General features: G+C 41.2%; 1 protein-coding gene across 1 annotated transcript; it reads right to left on the reverse strand.

The window, feature by feature from the left end:
• Nucleotides 1–10,868: 10,868 nt before the first annotated feature.
• On the reverse strand, nt 10,869–15,563 carry LOC139414411 (fibromodulin a). The gene is made up of 6 exons (XM_071162322.1): nt 15,448–15,563; nt 13,701–14,115; nt 13,449–13,571; nt 13,106–13,246; nt 12,619–12,886; nt 10,869–12,054 (listed from the first exon to the last, which is right to left on the reverse strand). Exons 2-6 carry the CDS (start codon nt 14,070–14,072, stop codon nt 11,903–11,905), a joined length of 1,056 nt encoding a protein of 351 aa, XP_071018423.1. The 5' UTR covers nt 14,073–14,115; nt 15,448–15,563; the 3' UTR covers nt 10,869–11,902.
• Nucleotides 15,564–20,172: the final 4,609 nt, after the last annotated feature.

Raw genomic sequence — 20,172 nt, forward strand, 5'->3', positions numbered from 1 at the left:
ACGTTTGAAACCGCGTGCGCCCGCATGCGTGTGTGTGCATGTGCGCGTGCGTGTTTCCAACCAGAGTGCTAAGACATACTGTACCTGTAGTATTTTCTTGTAAATAGACCTAAATCGTTCATTATTTTGTCCTCTTTCAGATATGACTAACCATTTCCAATGGTGTAAAAAGTACCCAATTGTCATACTTGAATAAAAATAAAGATATCTTAATATAAAATGACTAATGTAAAAGTAAAAGTCACGCAGTAAAATACAACTTGAGTAAATGTCTAAAAGTATTTGGTTTTAAATATACTTAAGTATCAAAAGTAAATGTAATTGCTAAAATATTAATTATTCCACATTCCTTATATTAAAACCAGAAGGCACAATATAATTTTTTTATTTTATTTACAGATAGCCAGGGGCACACTCCAACACTCAGACATAATTTACAAACGAAGCATTTGTGTTCAGTGATTCTGCCAGATCAGAGGCCGTAGGGATGACCAGGAAGGCTCTCTTGATAAGTGTGTGAAAAAGACCATTTTCCTGTCCTGCTAAGCATTCGAAATGTAACTATTACTTTCGGGTGTCAGAGACAGTGGAGTGAAAATAAAAGTTGTCAAAACTATATATATTAAAGTAAAGTACAGATACCCCAAAAAACGACTTAAGTAGCACTTTAATAAGTAGTTTTACTTAAGTACTTTACACCACTACCTTTTAAGTAGTTTTACTTAAGTACTTTACACCACTGACTATTTCTTGTGGGTTTATTCTTTCAATGCCAAACAAAACAGGTTACCTATAATTTTTGTCAAGTGCGTTGAAGTTTTTTCTTTGTGTGAGTATGTGCTTATGTGTGTGTATGTGTGTGTCTGCATGTGCATGTGTTTTGGATGCATGTGTGGATCTGTGTGTGTGGATCTGTGTGTGTGTGTGTGTGTGTGTGTGTGTGTGTGTGTGTGTGTGTGTGTGTGTGTGTGTGACTTAGACCACAATGTTACTATTAAGGAGCCTACTCCTTTAAAGTCCAAATAACTTATATGTTATGTTCAGAGGTAAACTGGCTCTGTCAGCAAAAACAGCCAAATATTCCATCTAAATGTCAATCGATTCTCAATAGTGATAGGGTTCTAAAACATAAAGCCCTCTATTTTCATATCACTTAAAAAATGATTTAGCAAATGCAACATAAACACCTACTGTACACTGTTTTAACCGGTTTTAACACAGTTGCAGCTGACAGTATTTTCTGATTACAACACTTTTCTGGCATCCTTCTTCCAATACACACAGGTGTTCGGAGCTAATTCGAACAGTTGGTTGCCTCTGTCTTCCGTCGGTCTTCCTTTGACAAGCGCTGTAACATTGAAATATGGCTGTGTGGGAACCCTAACCCTATAAAGGTGTGTAGTAATTTAACCTTTTGTTTTATGAAAAACTTTCTTGATTATATGACAGTAAATACCCAAAGGTATCCAAAGCCGTATCATAAGCAAGGGTTTCAACATGTAGACAAAGCGTTGGGAATATTGTACACAGTCCTGCACCATCGTCAATGCTTCAGCTGAGAACCACAGAGGGAGCCCTCTTTGTTAAACAAAAGCTACTGTGTGCCTATGTCACAGGATCAGATAGTTGTTGAGAATCATCTTGTAAAAGCATACCTGCCTCACAAACAAATCTGGGTTGTGTGTTCTGCGTGACTGCCATGGGTTAGCTGATTTCCTGGTATGTTTTTAAAAACATACTGATGGTGTTTTATGAATAATGTCTTGATGCATTGCAACAGTATTGGAAACAATAAGAGAAGCAGGTGTTTTTTCTGGACTCTTTTGACTGATTCTATTGTATTAGGGGATAGTGTCATATCTGTCTCTAAAATAACTGTTCTCAAATATTAAGATATGTCATATCACTTTGGTGATGTATAACTAACTGTATTACACCATCACTAAATACACCAACTTAGTTGCCGGGGCCAATGCACATTTGTTTTCACATTCATTAGAAGGTATTTTGGTATTTTATTAGAGAAAGCAGCAAGTACTCTTCCTGGGTTCCACACAAAACATGAAACATGACATAATAAAAAACATTAATAGACAATAACAGAACTACATATATTTAAAACATCACATATAGCCTACAAATCAGTACATACACACAAAATATCTAGGTCAAACAGGGGAGAGGCGTTGCGCCATGAGGTGATGCTTTATCTGTTTTTTTAAACTGGGTTTGCTGTTCACATGAACAATCACAGATGGAAGGGAGTTCCATATAATCAAGGCTCTATATAATACTGTATGTTTTCTTGAATTTGTACTGGATTTGGGAACTGTGAAAAGCAGGGCCTAAAATAAAATGTGTGATTCATTTTTGCAAACAAATCCTTTGTTTTGTTTCTAAAACAATATATGTATTACTTGTAAGAAGTAATGTGGTAAGTAAATAAACTTTTAACCAAAATATTGGATACAAAAATGTTCACCTACCCCTTTAAGGGTGGGAGGTTACCGTGGTAACACTGCTCCAGTCATTGTCTTCTCTTCCCTAGCTGTTGAAACTCAAACATTGAAAAACAACCTAGTTTGTGAACAAAACAATGTCAATAGCCAAGATACACCAGGACAAAGTCTCACTTCAGTAGACTTTCATTTCAAGTTAATGAGACCAACTTTTATGGGTTGCGCAGCACTTCTAAAAATTAGTCTTTCACTCAGCTCTTCACATGTGCACAGCTCCCAGCCAGGCAGTGTTGCAGTGCAATGTGGGACAGGCTATATGATTCTTAGTTCTTTGACTTTGTGCGATGAATTGACCAACTATGAAACTAAACGGCAGAAATACTTTGAAAACGGCTACTACAGCATTTATTTAGCAATAAATGTGACCATACTTTACTATTTTTATTCACAAATGCGAGTGAAATGCTCACAGTGTGGAGCCTTGACCACCTGCCAATATGTTAGCCACCAAAGCCAAAATCGAACCATATTTGATAGGTGGCGGGTGTTAATTTTAGGCCCTGGTGAAAAGACCCCAGGTGGCGGGGCAAGTGCATGTGTGTAAATTGACTATGCAAACAATTTTGAATTTTCAACACATTAATGTTTCTTATAAAAAGAAATGATGCAGTCAGTCTCTCCTCTACTTTTAGCCAAGAGAGACTTGCATGCATAATGTTGATATTAGCCCTCTGAATACAGTGAAAAGCAAGAAGTGCAGCTCTCTTCTCTGCCAGCTGCAGTTTTTCTTGTTATTTTTTTTGCAGCAGCTGACCATATGACTGGGCAATAATGAAGATAAGATAAAACTAGGTTTTTCTTTGTGGAATGTGGTGTCAAAAAAGAAGAGCATCTCTTTGTCACTGTCATTGTCTCCCCATCTTTACAGCCATTGAAATAATATGTTTTGAGCATGACAGTTTACAATCCAAGGTAACACTAAGTAATTTAGTCTCCTCAACTTGCTCAACAGCCACATGATTCATTATTAGATTCATCTGAAGTCTAGAACGTAGAGAATTATTTTTACCAAATACAATTCTCTTAGTTCTATAGATGTTCAGGACTAGTTTAATACTGACAACCCATTCTAAAACTGACTGCAATTATTTGTTTAGGGTTGCAGTGATTTCACTAGCTGTGGTTGCTGACTCGTATAGGGTTGAATTATCGGCATACATAAACACACAGGCTTTGTTTAATGCCAGTGGCAGGTCATTAGTAAAAATAGAAAACAGTAGAGGGCCTAGAAAACGGCCGTGTGCTACACCACACTTTATATCTTTTTAACATTAGAGAAGCATCCATTAAAGAAAACCCTCTGTGTTCTATTAGATCGATAGCTCTGAAATCACGATATGGTAGAGGTTGAAAAGCCTCAACAACAGGTTCTGGTCAATAATATAAAAGGCTGCACTGAAATCAAACAGTACAGCACCCCCAATCTTATTATTATCAATTTATTTCCAACAATCATCAGTCATTTGTGTCAGTGCCATTCATGTTGAGTGCCCTTCTCTATAAGCATGCTGAACGTCTGTTGTTAATTTGTTTACAGAGAAATTGCATTGTCAAAAACAGCAAGCTGATTGGTCTTCTGTTATAACCAGTAAAATGTGATTTACCATTCTTGGGTAGTGGAATGACTTTGACTTCCCTCCAGGTCTGAGGATAAACATTTTTCATATGACAAATAGGAGTGGCAATATAGTCCGCTACTATCATCCTCAGTAGCTTTCTCTCTTAAGTTGTCAAGACTAGGTGGGTTGTCATTATTGATGGACAACAATAATCTTTCTACCTCACCCACACTAACTTTACAGAATTCAAAATTACAATGCTTTTCTTTCATTATTAGGTCATTTATGCATGCATGTGAAGGCACACAGTTTGTTGTTGGCATTTAATGCCTAAATTTGCTTACTTTGCCAATTAAATAGTAATTAAAGTAATTGGCAACATCAAAATGTATTCTTTCTCTTTGTTCAGTTTAGTCACATAATTTCTCAATTTACAGTAAATTTGCCAATCAAATGTGCAGCCAGATGTATTCACCACTCTGTTTGCCTCGTCCCTCTCAACCATACAGATTTTAAATTCCTTATCAATCCACGGGGCCTCAACAGTGCTAGCAGTCAATTTCTTAATAGGTGTATGCTTATCAAGAACTGAAATAAACAATTTCATAAATTCATCAAGTGCAGCATCTGGATGCTCCTCATTACACACTATAGTGAGAAGCTTCCTCTTGAGCGGACAGCTTGATGAAAAGCAGTCTTTATTCAGGTCACCCAGAAAATATAACTCTCTTTTAACATCACACACAATATCAAGCAATGCACATATATAGTTGAAGTCGGAAGTTTACATACACTTAGGTTGGAGTCATTAAAACTAGTTTTTCAACCACAAATTTCTTGTCAACAAACTATAGTTTTGGCAAGTCGGTTAGGACATCTACTTTGTGCATGACACAAGTAATTTTTCCAACAATTGTTTACAGGCAGATTATTTCACTTATAATTCACTGTATCACAATTCCAGTGGGTCAGAAGTTTACATACACTAAGTTGACTGTGATTTAAACAGCTTGGAAAATTCCAGAAAATTATGTCAAGGCTTTAGAAGCTTCTGATAGACTAATTGACATACTTTGAGTCAATTGCAGGTGTACCTGTTGGTGTATTTCAAGACCTACCTTCAAACCCAGTGCCTCTTTGCTTGACATCATGGGAATATAAAAAAAAATCAACCAAGACCTCAGAAAAGAATTGTAGACCTCCACAAGTCTGGTTAATCCTTGGGAGCAATTTCCAAACATCTGAAGGTACCATGTTCATCTGTACAAACAATAGTATGCAAGTATAAACACCATGGGACCACGCAGCTGTCATACCGCTCAGGAAGGAGATGCATTCTGTCTCCTAGAGATGAACGTACGTTGGTGTGAAAAGTGCAAATCAATCCCAGAACAACAGCAAAGGACCTTGTGAAAATGCTGGAGGAAACAGGTACAAAAGTATCTATAGCCACAGTAAAATGAGTCCTATAACCTGAAAGGCCGCTCAGCAAGGAAGAAGCCACTGCTCAAAAACCACCATAAAAAAAAGCCAGACTACGGTTTGCAACTGCACATGGGGACAAAGATCGTACTTTTTGGAGAAATGTCCTCTGGTCTGATGAAACAAAAATACAACTGTTTGGCCATAATGACCATCGTTATGTTTGGAGGAAAAAGGGGGAGGTTTGCAAGCCAAAGAACACCATCCCAACCGTGAAGCAGGGGGGTGGCAGCATCATGTTGTTGAGGTGATTTGCTGCAGGAGGGACTGGTGCACTTCACAAAATAGAATGCACCATGAGGCAGGAAAAGTATGTGGATATATTGAAGCAACATCTCAAGACATCAGTCAGGAAGTTAAAGCTTGGTTGCAATTGGGTCTTCCAAATGGACCATGACCCCAAGCATTCTTCCAAAGTTGTGGCAAAATGGCTTAAGGACTTAAGAACTGAAAAAGTGTGTGCGAGCAAGGAGGCCTACAAACCTGACTCAGTTACAGCAGCTCTGTCAGGAGGAATGGGCCAAAATTCACCTAACTTATTGTGGGAAGCTTGTGGAAGGCTACCCGAAACGTTTGACCCAAGTTAAACAATTTAAATACAATGCTACCAAGTAGTATTGAGTGTACTTCTGACCCACTGGGAATGTGATGAAAGAAATAAAAGCTGAAATAAATCATTCTCTCTACTATTATTCTGACATTTCACATTCTTAAAATAGTGGTGATCCTAACTGACCTAAAACAGGGAATTTTAATTGTGAAAAACTGAGTTTAAATGTACTCGGCTAAGGTGTATGTAAAGGTGTATGGCCTATAGTAGCACCCCAAAAGAAGAGGCTTTAGGTGAGGCAGGTGAAAGTGGAACTGAGTCTGAGATGAGCAATATATGAACGTTATCTGATTTTAGCAAGTTATTGATTTCATAAACCTTATTTCTAAGGCAATATTTAATATGTACAATGTTTTACCGTTTCCTGGGTAGCTAGATAGATAGAGATAGACATAATATGAAGAAAAAAACAGAAAGCATGACAAGAACATTGTCAATCAGGCACTTTTGAGTATCAATTGGTGTATGTACTGTATATGTGATGTGGAGCTGAAGTTGCTGACCCGAAGCTCGGCTCTCTCACTGCTACAAGTATTTTGGGAGGGAGGGTGGACAATGAGCCTGTCATAGTGGATGTAAGCAATGTTCCCACGCTCTCTGGCAGCGATAAGTACTTTACAACTCTGGCGCAAATAGCTTCCGAGTAGTCCTCATTAAGGAAGAGTTCTTGGACCTCTCCAGAACAGCCATCTTGTCCTTAAATGTAAGTAATTTAGCAGATACTCTTATCCAGAGCAATTTACAGGAACAGTTAGGGTTAAGTGCCTCATTCCAGGGCATGTCAACAGATATATCAGCTAGTTGGTTTGGGGATTTGAACCAGAAACCTTTTGGTTACTGACCAAACACTCTGAACTGCTAAGCTACCACTATCGCTATCAGCCTCCACCGATGTCAGGGAAGTGGTGAGAAGTATTGTTGATGTTCTCAGACTACCTGTAGCAGTAACAGCAGAGGCAGAGGAGGCAAGGCAGGACCAGAGAGGATGTAGTCAGATATACAGAGATACTGGATGTAGTCTACTGTAGTAGGCCTACAGGTGGTTCTCAGAGCTGGGCTGTATAGACAATAGTTTCTATGGCATCACAAATACACACATATAGAGTAAACACGCAATTGGAATAATGTATATTAAGCTATCGACAAATATAGTTAAGCACTGAGTTACCTCATTTATCCGTCATGACTGACTGTTGCACTGCATGATTGTTGTGTATGTGAGCCAAGGTGAAGTGAGTTCATTACTCATCTGCTGACACAGAGAGAGATGGTCACATTACAGTAGCAGCACCCTCATCATAGGATTAGAGGTTAGTTGGCCACACACACACACGCACACACACACACACACACACACACACACACACACACACACACACACACACACACACACTACATCATGTTGTTGCCATTGTATAGGACACTGTATTTTTCCAGGACTGTGAGATTACAGCATGGTTTCAGTCTTAAACAGTCATTTTACGGTAATCCTGACCGCAGAAAACTAGTAAAGACAACAGACATGTTACGCATCAAAATATTGTTAGTTTAAAGTTCATTGAGAGTCAAAATCAGGTTTTTGATGAAATTGGATGATATTTAAAGGAAACCAGATCAAAGTCTTCTTGGTCATGAAAACTTGGCCATGGAAACCAGATCATCTTGACCATGTTCTGTTATAATCTCCACCCGGCACAGCCAGAAGAGGACTGGCCACCCCTCATAACCTGGTTCCTCTCTAGGATTCTTCCTAGGTTCTGGCCTTTCTAGGGAGTTATTTCTAGCCCCCGTGCTTCTACACCTGCATTGCTTGCTGTTTGGGGATTTAGGCTAGGTTTCTGTACAGCACTTTGTGACATCAGCTGATGTTAGAAGGGATTTTATAATACATTTTATTCATTGATTGTTTTATTTTGTTGTCCTTAAGCCATTTTGCCACAACTTTGGAAGTACGCTTGGGGTCATTATCCATTTGGAAGACCCGTTTGCGACCAAGCTTTAACTTCCTGACTGATGTCTTGAGATGTTGCTTCAACATACCCACCTAATTTTCCTTTCTCATGGAGCCATCTATTGTGTGGAGTGCACCAATCCCTCCTGCAGCAAAGCACCCCAACAACATGATGCTGCCACCCCCGTGCTTCACGGTTGGGATGGGGTTTTTCTGCTTGGAAACCTCCCTTTTTTTCCTCCAAACATAACAATGGTCATTATGGCCAAACAGTTCTATTTTTGTTTCATCAGACCAGAGGACATTTCTCCAAAAAGTACGATCTTTGTCCCCATGTGCAGTTGCAAACCATACTCTGACTTTTTTTATGCCGGTTTTGGAGGGTTGGAATCTTCCTTGCTGAGCGGCCTTTCAGGTTATGTTGATATAGGACTCGTTTTACAGTGGATATAGATACTTTTCTACATGTGTCCTCCAGCATCTTCACAAGGTCCTTTGCTGTTGTGCTGGGGTTGATTTGCACTTTTCGCACCAAAGTACGTTCATCTCTAGGAGACAGAACGCGTCTCCTTCCTGAGCGGTATGACAGCTGCCTGGTCCCATGGTGTTTATACTTGGGTACTATTGTTTGTACAGATTAACGTGGTACCTTCAGGCATTTGGAAATTGCTCCAAAGGATGAACAGTAGTACCTGCAAAACACCAGTCTCAACATCAACAGTGAAGGGGCAACTCTGGGATGCTGGCCTTCTAGGCAGAGTTGCAAAGAAATAGCCATATCTCAGACTGGCCAATAAGGCAAAATAATATAGACACTGGACAGAGGAACTCTGCCTAGAAGGCCAGCATCCCAGAGTCACCATTTCACTGTTGACGTTGAGACTGGTGTTTTGCTGGTACTATTTAATGAAGCTGCCAGTTGAGGACTTGTGAGGCATCTATTTTAATGTACTTGTCTTCTTGCTCAGTTGTGCACCGGGGGCTCCCACTTCTCTTTTTATTCTGGTTATAGCCCGTTTGCGCTGTTCTGTGAAGGGAGTTGTACACAGTGTTGTACCAGATCTGCAGTTCCTTGGCAATTTCTCGCATGGAATAGCCACTTCTCAGAACAAGAACAGACTGACGACTTTCAGAAGAAAGTTCTTTGTTTCTCGCTATTTATCGCCTGTAATCGAACCCACAAATACTGATGCTCCAAATACTCAACAAGTCTAAAGACGGCCAGTTGTATTGCTTCTTTAATCAGAACAACAGTTTTTAGCTGTGCTAACATAATTGCAAAGGGGTTTTCTAATTATGAATTAGCCTTTTAAAATGCTAAACTTGGTTTAGCTAACACAGGGTGCCATTGGAACAAAGGAGTGATGGTTGCTGATAATGGGCCTCTGTACACCTATGTAGATATTCCATATAAAATCAGCCATTTACATCTACAATAGTAATTTAAAACATTAACAATGTCTACACTGTATTTCGGATCTATTTTATTTTATTTTAATGGATGAAAAAATGGCTTTTCTTTCAAAAAGAAGGACATTTCTTTAGTATATGTCCGTTATGTGTATGGGGGGTCAATTAAGGAAGATATCCTCTTCTGGAAACCAGGACAACAGGAGATTATATTTTTAAGGTACTGGACATCTTTGTGACATCAAATGGACTCTGGTGGTCAACATGTGTTGGTATCTGTACTGATGGCACAAAAGCCATGACAGGGAGACATAGTGGAGTGGTAACACGCGTGCAAGCAGTTGCTCCCGACGCCACTTAGGTACACTGCAGCATCCACCGAGAGGCTCTTGCTGCCAAGGGAATGCCTGACAGTTTGAAATACGTTTTGAACACTACAGTGAAAATGGTTAACATTGTTAAAGCAAGGCCCCTGAACTCTCGTATTTTCTACGCTATGCAATGATATGGGCAGCGACCATGTAACGCTTTTACAACATACAGATGTGCGCTGGTAATCAAGGGGCAACGTATTGACAGGCTTTCACGATGACGAGTTTGTCACATGACTGGCCTGTCTGGGTGAGGTTTTTTTCTCGCCTAAATGATCTGAATCTAGGATTACAGTGTCTTCACTGACATTTTCAACCTCTGCCTGACCGAGTCTGGGATACCTACATGTTTCAAGCAGACCACCAACGTTCCTAGGCCCAAGGAAGCGAAGGTAACCTGCTTAAATGATTAGTTCCCCGTAGCACTCACTTCGGTAGCCATGAAGTGCTTTGAAAGGCCCAGTACATCACTACGGCCAAGCTTTTATTATCTATGCATAGTCACTTCACCCCTACCTACATGTACAAATTACCTCGACTAACCTGTACCCCCGCACATTGACTCGGTACCAGTACCCCAGGTGGGTGATAAACATTGGTGGTGGACAAGGTTTTCCCACCTTACCATTCAAAGCACTTACCTTGGAAGTGTGTGATTTTGTGTGTGCAGAAAGAGTGAGTCTATAGAAAATAGTGTGTTTGTAAGAGTGTATGTGTGTGCGCCATTGAGACATTGTTGGGTGATCGGGTATCGGTCTCTGTTTGTGTCTCTGTCCCTGTCCTTGTCCCTGCCTCTGTCTCTCGTATCACAAACTGCAGACACTACCCAATGAAAGCTAATTTCTCGGTATCGTCTGGCCCAGTGGGTTTACTGTGGCACTCAAGTTACATTTTTTGTCCCGAAAACTGTATTGATTTTGTGAAACAAGAGATTGAACCTAAACAATAATCCAAAATCAAAACCGGTTAAGTCTTAGTAAAACATGAATACCTTTATTAAGTCAATAAGAAAGCCCTGTAAAGAACATCAAAACACCAAGGCCCTTAGTCAAAACTAATACCAATACATGCAGTAGGCCTACATGTCTTTCATATCATAAATCATATCATAAATCTCAACAGTTACATCCCTACTCGGATTAGGGCCGGAACACAGAGATCTGATCCAATGGTATTTCTCTGAGGCTCATATGTTGTCAGACAACGTAAATTATGGCCAGAACCACCATTCGTCCATCATTTTTTTCTGACCGTCAAAAGTTGACATGAAGTTGACTTTGGAAGCACTTTCAACATGCTTTGAACATTCTATTTCTAACTTGTCCTGATATGGAGATGTATGCTAATGTCCTTTTGAATGATATTAGTAAAACAAACTAAACCAAAATAAACTTGGTGTGCCTTTGTGTCTCATACCCCTCTGCTGCCCCTTCTTGGTGAGATTGGGGAATTGCAACGTGATGCTAAAGTTAGGACTGCTGCTTTGTCACTAGTTATCACAGCCACAGAGTCAAAATTGTCTATATTGTCAAAATTAATGAAAGCAAAAATGTTCTTCTCAGTCTTCATTTAAGGTTAGGGTTAGGCATAAGTTTAGCAGTGTGGTTAAGGTTAAGGTTAGGGTTAGGTTTCAAATCAGATTTTTGGCAGAAAAATTGTTTCTCAGTTGGCAGCGCTTGGCACGATTCCCAGGACAACCCATACTTCAAATGTATGCATGCATGACTGCAAGTAATTCTGGATAAAAGCGTCTGTTAAATGGCTAATATATTATAGAAATAGGTGGGGTTTAGCCATAATTATGACTTTGTGGCTTTGGTAACTAGTGACGATCAATCTGCTGCCCTCCGTTCAGGAAATAGGGGAGTTGCAGATGTGTACTGGAAATGCTGCATTCCAGTGTTGAGATGGTTGTTCACACCTTGATGGTGCTGCAGCCTGGTGGTGAGATGGTTGTTCACACCTTGATGGTGCTGCAGCCTGGTGGTGAGATGGGAGCATTACACCTCGATGGTGTTGGCCATACGCAGACAAAGGACTGAGTCGGAGGGGACATCCGCAGTGCTGATCTCATTTCCATCCAGACGCACCGTCCTCAGTTTGGAGAAGTTAATCACGTCCACGACACTACAGAAACTACCCAGGGTAAACTCTACAAAGATAGAGGGAGAGAGCAACAGAGAGGGGAGGGAGACAAGTGTGGGAGAGAGCCAGCCACAGAGGTAGAGACAGAGAGTGATATTGTTTACATTCTGGAATTCAAACAAAGAGCAAATGTGTTTCTTCAACTTCTAAATGCTGCTGGAATCACATCATTAGACTATGGACGTGTCTTACCTGCAGCATTGTGTAAGTGCATCTGTGCACCACAGCCACACTATGTTGCACAACCACATCACATGAAGTGTCCCAAGCACCTTCCCACCTACTGTAACCTACTTTCCCCCCAACCTCAATGGAGCATTGTCATCATGAACTTCAATGGAGCATTGTCATCATGGACTTCAATGGACAGCCAAGATGTTGTGTGCTCATACATGTGCATGTGTATGTTCTGCTTGCATGCAAGCATGCATACTGTATACAGTTTAAGGATATGATATGTGGTTGCTGTTGATCCTCAGGGGCCTCCGTAGTTCATGTCATGATGAGATGACTCATAAATCAGTTTTGATTATGCTTAATTAGGTTGTCAGACATCACTAATTACACATACCTTTGATGTGGTTGGCCTGTAGGTAGAGGTGCTCTAGCGTCTGGCTGACGGGGGGGATCCTCTCCAGCTGGTTAAAGCTGAGGTCCAGCTCCACCAGGCCAGTCACGTTGAAGGTGTTGGGGGGGATGCCCTTGTCCGTCAGCTGGTTGTGGCCCATGCGAATGTATTGCAGCTGGGAGAACTTACTGAGGAATCCCTCTGGGACAGCGCTGATGGCATTAGACTCCAGGTACAGCTGGTGGATGCGCTCTGGGAGGCTGTCTGGAACCTGGAGGGGTCAGTCAGTCAATCAATAGATCACTTGATCAATCAATACAAATGTATTTATATATTGTGTTTTTACAAAAGTATTTTTGACTAAGTGCTTCACAAAGAGAAGACAGAAAAGTGGAATACACACACACACACACACACACACACACACACACACACACACACACACACACACACACACACACACACACACACACACGTTACACTACGGTACCTTTTTCAGCTTGTTGCCGCTGACGTCGAGGAGTGTGAGTGAGTTCAACCCCCTAAGAGATGTGCCCATCTCCGTCAGAGCGTTGTCATGGAGATACAGGATGGTCAGGTTGTCCATGCCCTCCAGGGCCTCTGGTGTAATCTAGGCAACCACAACAAAACAAACTTTATTGAAATGATTGCATAAAAACAGTGATGAGGCCCAGAACGCTTGTGGTCTTTCCAAGAGTGTGTTTTTTTTACATGCCTCTTTGACACTTGATTGAAAAACATCTGGATGCACTTCACAATCAAAATAAAGACTGAATACAGATGAAGAAGAATAAAAGTGATGATGCCGTTACCTTGTTGATGTTGTTGTTGTTGAGTCTGAGGTCTCGTAGTGAGCGTGGCAGGTTGGGGGGAACACCAGTCAGGTTGTTATGTTGTAGGTACAGACGCTCCAACCCTTGCAGCTTGGCAAACGCCTGGAATACAATGATGAAAAAAGTATGTTATAATCTATGTAATGATTGGTTGATGGAAGCCTAGTGTAGTGTAGTCTAGTGCTGTATTGTGACGTGCAGTGAAGTGTCATGTTATATAGAGTAACCTACCCTCTTGCCGATTTTGTCTGTAGACAGCGCGTTGTGATGCAACATGACCCAGACTAGGTTAGTAGTGTTAGCCAGGGCGGAGTCTGGCAGGGCGGTGATCTCGTTGTGCTGCAGGTACAGGTACTTCATCCTGGAGGGCACGGTGGGCATGGCTGTCAGCCCCCGTCCGTCACAGTACATAGCGATAGGAAAGGTGGGCGGGCAGTCACACTCATCAGGACACTCCCCCCCAGTGGTGTCAGCCAATAGTGATCCCTCGTTGTAACCGCGACCATGCAGGGCGGACAGCCAGAGAAACGGGTCCTGCCTGTCTGGCATGGCAACGGATAGCGCCATGATGCATACCAAAAGGAACACGCACACACCGCGCATGGTCACACACGCAGGAAAGAACTCACACACAAGTCTGCTGCAGCTAAGAGGAGAGAAAGAGAGGAAACTTACCCAGAGTTCAGAAATGTGAGTTAAACCTACCTGAACACCCTGTAAAATACTCCAAATGACAGTGGAAAAATAACCATCAACCAACCTGAACCTGCTGTATAAAAAAGGGTCCCAAAGAAATTAGAGAACATTGTAAAGGACCCATACTCTCCCATTGGGAGTTGAAACTCATAAATTACCATCAAGACATTTCTCTGCCCCCCTTTGTAAAAACAACACATATAAAAGTAATGCATTCTTGCTACCAAAGCTTTAATACATAATAAACTCCTGGAATGACCGGAAAATGTAGATGCTAAACATCAAAACACCATAACCAAAGAAAAACCCAAGTCAAATGTTATCTATCAAAATGTAATCTATCACACACACACACACACACACACACACACACACACACACACACACACACACACACACACACACACACACACACACACACACACACACACACACACACACACAAAACAGATATGAAAACAAGCCAAAGAGCAGCTAAACAGCAGGCACTATTGACTCAACACTAGATATACTGCATGTTAAATACTGTACATTACTGCAGGGGCAGTATTTAAGGATCTTTCTTCATCGGGTAATGGATCCACAGAGGAGAATGTTAAAAAGAGAAGAATATATAAATGAATGTACACTCTTAGAAAAAAGGGTTCCAAAAGGGTTCTTTGGCTGTCACCACAGTGTTCCATGTAGAACCCTCTGGGAAAAGGGTTCTACAGCCCAATAGAGTTCTACCTTGAACCAAAAAGGGTTCTACCTGGAACCAAAAAGGGTTATCTGATGGGGACAGCCAAATAACTCTTGTACAGCTAACCTTGTGGGGATACACAATTCAGTCCCATTCAAAATCATATTTTTAACCCCTAACCCTAAACCTAACCCTAACTCGTACTTTTACCCTAACCCTAATCTTAACCCTAACCCTAAAACCTAACCTTAACCCTAACCCTAATCCTAGCTCCTAAACCTAATTCTAACCCTAACAATAATTCTAACCTTAACCATAAACCCACTAGAAATAGCATTTCACCTTGTTGGTAAAATGTTTGTTTGTTTACTATTCTTGTGGGGAATTCTGGTAGTTAAACACGTCCACACACACACACACACACCCATACAATATTTGTGCACACACGCACGCACGCACACACACACACACACACACACACACACACACACACACACACACACACACACACACACACACACACACACACACACAAGAAAACACACATACAATGCTCATGCACACATGCACACACACACACAAACACACACACCTACCTACCTGACCAGTGAGAACCAGTACCTCTTGAGTCCCTCTTGAGAGGCTGTGCAGGACTGAGAGGGTCTTTGCCAAACACTTTATGAAAACCTCTCTCTCCTTCACTTCCTTCCCTCCTCCATCCCCCTCTCCACCCATCCATTCCATTCCTCTCGACCCCCCCCACTCTACTTTTGGTAGCGTCCCCCTGCCTTTTCTTTCCTCCCTCACCCTTTCCTGTTACCACACACAACCCTGCCCATCTGCTCCCTCCTCTCCTCTGCTGAGTGTCTCTGTTCTTGTCTCAACAGGCAGAGTGTTTGGTTGTTCAGAACATAAGAAGACGATCGCTGAAAGAAGCTGAATACTGTATTTGGAAAACACATTCAGATGCTGTACTCTACTGATTCTGCAAAGCTGTTCAACCATGAAATTCAATAGAAACTGAACAAAATTAAGCCTGACATAAAAGCATTCCAAAAAGACCACAGTATCGTCCTTCTCCTGAATCTCTTTGGCCTTTTTCTACTTTCCTCACTCTTTATCTCTCTCTTTCCCTTTCTGCCTCTCTTCCCCTGTCAGGGCTCTCTTTATCTCTCTCTTTCCCTGTTTGCCTCTCATCCCCTGTCTGCCTCTCTGAATCTCTCTCTTCCCCTGTCTGCCTCTCTGAATCTCTCTTCACCTGTCTGCCTCTCTTACCCTGTATGCCTCTCTTTATCTCTTTCTTTACCTGTCTTCCTTCTCTATCTCTCTCTTTCCCTATCTTCCTATCATTATCTATCTCTTTCCCTGTCTGCCTATCATTATCTCTCTCTTTTCCTGTCTGCCTCGCTCCCCGTATGCCTCTCTGAATCTATTACTTCATCTGTATGCCTCTCTTACCCTGTATGCCTCGCTTTATCTCTCTTGTACCCTGTCTGCCCCTGTTAGTCTCTCTCTTTTTTCCCTGTCTGCCTCTTTAGCTCTCTCCTCACCTGTCTGCCTCTCTTTACCTCTCATTTTCCCTGTTTGCCTCTCTTCCCCTGCCAGCCTCTCTTTACCTCTCTTGTACCGTCTGTCTCTCTTTATCTCTATTTAACCTGTCTGCCTCTCTTAGTCTCTCTTTTTTCCCTGTCTGTCTTTCTTCATTTCCCTCTTTACCTGTTCTCCTCTCTTTATCTCTCTCTTCCACTAATATGCCTCTCTTTATCTTTCTGCCCCTGTCAATCTCTCTATCTGCCTCATTGTCTATCTGTGCCCTTCTCTGTGCCTCTCTCTATCCATCTCTCTTTTCCCAGTGGAATCCTGCTGGATTTGATGAGAGGAGATTGGATGGGCAGCTGTCAGGAGATAAAAAAACCCAGAGAGATGGAGAGGGAGAGGGAGGATAGATGAGGAGAAGGGAGACGATGATGAGAGAAGAGAGCAGACAGTAGATACAAGGATATATATATTTTAAAAAATGCCCGTTTTGCATGTTATTTTGACGTGAATATGTGTCACATATCAGTTTGCAGACAATGTAAAACAAATACACTAATTATTGACTTAATAAAGCCGCATACCATCATGGTCTCTTTTTTACGTTCTTGAGTAAGGCAGCTCCAAAATGCACGTGTTCCAGCCTGATGATGCCCATCCAAGAGGGCTCATGGTCATTGGCCACAGATAAAATTATGTCAAATCACATTATATCTACTGTAGTTTTGATTGGACTGATCATGACAACATCATACTTTCAGAATCTTAGCTAGCAAGCTAGACAATCAGTCAACATCATGAATCACAATCTGCAATCTACTGGCAAATCATTTTCAATCCTTGTCATATGAAGAGAAATTATAGATCAAACGTATCGAAGCTCATCGGCCATTGGACATAAACATTACACAACAAGTTGGTCATCGCAAATTTAACAATGAGTGGTTTGGAAGGAGTCAGTGGCTAAATGCAAGTGTTCACATTCAACACCATGGGCCAGTAAAGATTGAATACATTGGCCATGCTGTTAACCTGTTGAGTGTAGGGGGCAGTATTTTGATGTTTGGATGAAAAATGTACCCAAATTAAACTGCCTATTTCTCAGGCCTAGAAGCTATAATACGCATATAATTGTCAGATTAGGATAGAAAACACTCTAAAGTTTTAAAAACGGTCAAAATACTGTCTGTGAGTATAACAGAACTGATATTGCAGGAGAAAACCTGAGGAAAATCCTACTAGGAAGTATTTTGAAAGCTCCCTGTTCCATTGCATGCCTTCCCTCCATTTAAAGGGATATCAACCAGATTCCTTTCCCTATGGCTTCCACATGGTGTGAACAGTCTTTAGACATAGTTTCAGCCTTTTATTCTGAAAAATGAGCGAGAACGATCACATCACTTCAGTGGATGGCTGGGTGCCAGCAGAGTTTTGCATGCGCAACAGCTTGGAGCAGACATTTTCTCTCTCTCTCCTATTGAAAAAGCTACGGCCCGGTTGAAATATTATTGATTATATATTGTAAAAACAACCTGAGGATTGATTATAAAAATCGCTTGACATGATTCTACGAACTTTATGGATACTATTTGGAATTTTCATTTGCCCCGTCGTGACCGCTCGAGCCTGTGGATTTCTGAACATAACGCGCCAACCAAATGGAGGTATTTTGGATATAAAAATAATCTTTATGGAACAAAAGGAACATTTATTGTGTAACTGGGAGTCTCGTGAGTGCAAACATCCGAAGATCATCAAAGGTAAGCGATTCATTTTATTGCTTTTCTGACTTTCGTGACCAATCTACTTTGCTGCCAGCTGTTTCAAATATTTATTTGGATGTCCAAAACACAACAAAACTGGTCAGGAAAGAAACCCAACGAAGTCGCCCAACAAAACAGGAACTCAAAGTGACAACAGGAAGAAAAAAACAATCTACTCCTAAATAAATCACAACGGCACAAAACGACCGTAAGAATAGACTGTGGCGCAATCAAGCACATGCACCAAACAAACACAGAAATAATCCAGCACAAAATAACAGCAGGCAACGAGGTTAATGAACCCACAGAAATGAACTCAATAGAACACAGGTGTAAGAAACAGACAGACACAAACGAAAAAGAAAAATGGATCGGTGGTAGCTAGTAGGCCGGCAACGACGACCACCTCCCGAACAGGGAGAGGAGACACCTTCGGTGGAAGTAGTGACAAAGAGCTGTCATTGTTTGCGTATATGGCCCTTTTATTTATCCTACGGTTCTGACCTGGTGTACAGGGAAATGGCCCATGTTCTGAATTAATTCGCTGTACATTTCAAAAGTGCTGAACCAATAGTTACAGTTGAAGTCGGAAGATAACATACACTGAGGTTGGAGTCATTAAAACTTGTTTTTCAACCACTCCACACATTTCTTGTTAACAAACTGTACTTTTTGCAAGTTGCAGCCAAGACCTCAGAAAAAGAATTGTAGACCTACACAAGTCTGGTTCATCCTTGGGCACAATTTCCAAACACCTGAAGGTTCCATGTACTTCTGTACAAACAGTAGTACGCAAGGAAAAACACCATGGGACCACGCAGCCATCAGGAAGAAGACGCGTTCTGTCTCCTGGAGATGAACGTACTTTGGTGTGAAAAGTGCAAATCAATCCCAGAACAACAACAAGGACCTTGTGAAGATGTTGGTGGAAACAGGTACAAAGGTATCTACTGTATATCCACAGTAAAATGAGTCCTATATCAACATAACCTGAAAGGCCACTCTGCAAGGAAGAAGCCACTGCTCCAAAACCGCCATAAAAAAGCTAGACTACAGTTCGCAAATGCACATGGGGACAAAGGTCTCTGGTCTGATGAAACAAAAATATCACTGTTTAGCCATAATGACCAACGTTATGTTTGGAGGAAAAAGGGGTATGCTTGCAAGTTGAAGAACACCATCCCAACCGTGAAGCACGGGGGTGGCAGCATCATGTTGTGGGGGTGCTTTGCTGCAGGAGGGACTGTTGCACTTCACAAAATAGATGGCATCATGAGGAGAATAATTATGTGGATATATTGAAGCAACATCTCAAGACATCAGTCAGGAAGTTAAAGCTTGGTCACAAATGGATCTTCCAAATGGACAATGACCCCAAGCATTCTTCCAAAGTTGTAGCAAAATGGCTTAAGGACAACAAAGTCAAGGTATTGGAGTGGCAATCACAAAGCCCTGACATCAATCCCATAGAAAATTTGTGGGCAGAACTGAAAAAGCGTGTGCGAGCAAGGAGCCCTTAAAACCTGACTCAGTTATTCCTCCTGACAGAGTTGGTGTGAGTCAAATTTCACCCAATTTATTGCGGAAGGCCACCCAAAACGTTTGACCCAAGTTAAACAATTTAAAGGCAATGCTACCAAATAGTAATTGACTGTATGTAAACTTCTGATCCACTGGGAATGTTTATGAAAGAAATAAAAGCTGAAATAAATCATTCTCTCTACTAATATTTCACATTCTTAAAATAAAGTGGCGACCCTAACTGACCTAAGACAGATAATTTTACTAGGATTAAATGTCAGGAATTGTGAAAAACTGAGTTTAAATGTATTTGGCTAAGGTGTATGTAAACCTCCGACTTCAACTGTATATTGTAGATAGCAGTAAGATGATAAAATTAGTTCAGAGAGCATGTCAGCCTTACGGAACTGCCCCTTTCAAACAAACTGTGTAAATGATGAGTTAAATACTACAACCACCTAAACGGAAGGGATTCCCAAACCTTCCATAACAAAGCCATCACCTA

Source organism: Oncorhynchus clarkii, chromosome 7 (assembly GCF_045791955.1).
Source record: "Oncorhynchus clarkii lewisi isolate Uvic-CL-2024 chromosome 7, UVic_Ocla_1.0, whole genome shotgun sequence".
In the NCBI taxonomy this organism is placed as follows: Eukaryota; Metazoa; Chordata; class Actinopteri; order Salmoniformes; family Salmonidae; genus Oncorhynchus; species Oncorhynchus clarkii.

Excerpts from the sequence above, each read along its gene's own strand:
- LOC139414411 (XM_071162322.1), bottom strand. The coding sequence starts at position 14,072 with ATGCGCGGTGTGTGCGTGTTCCTTTTGGTATGCATCATGGCGCTATCC. Across the intron at positions 12,887-13,105 it reads GCGGCAACAAGCTGAAAAAG|GTTCCAGACAGCCTCCCAGA; the intron begins GTACCGTAGTGT and ends TGACCCCTCCAG. Across the intron at positions 12,055-12,618 it reads ACAGGCCAACCACATCAAAG|AGTTTACCCTGGGTAGTTTC; the intron begins GTATGTGTAATT and ends CTATCTTTGTAG.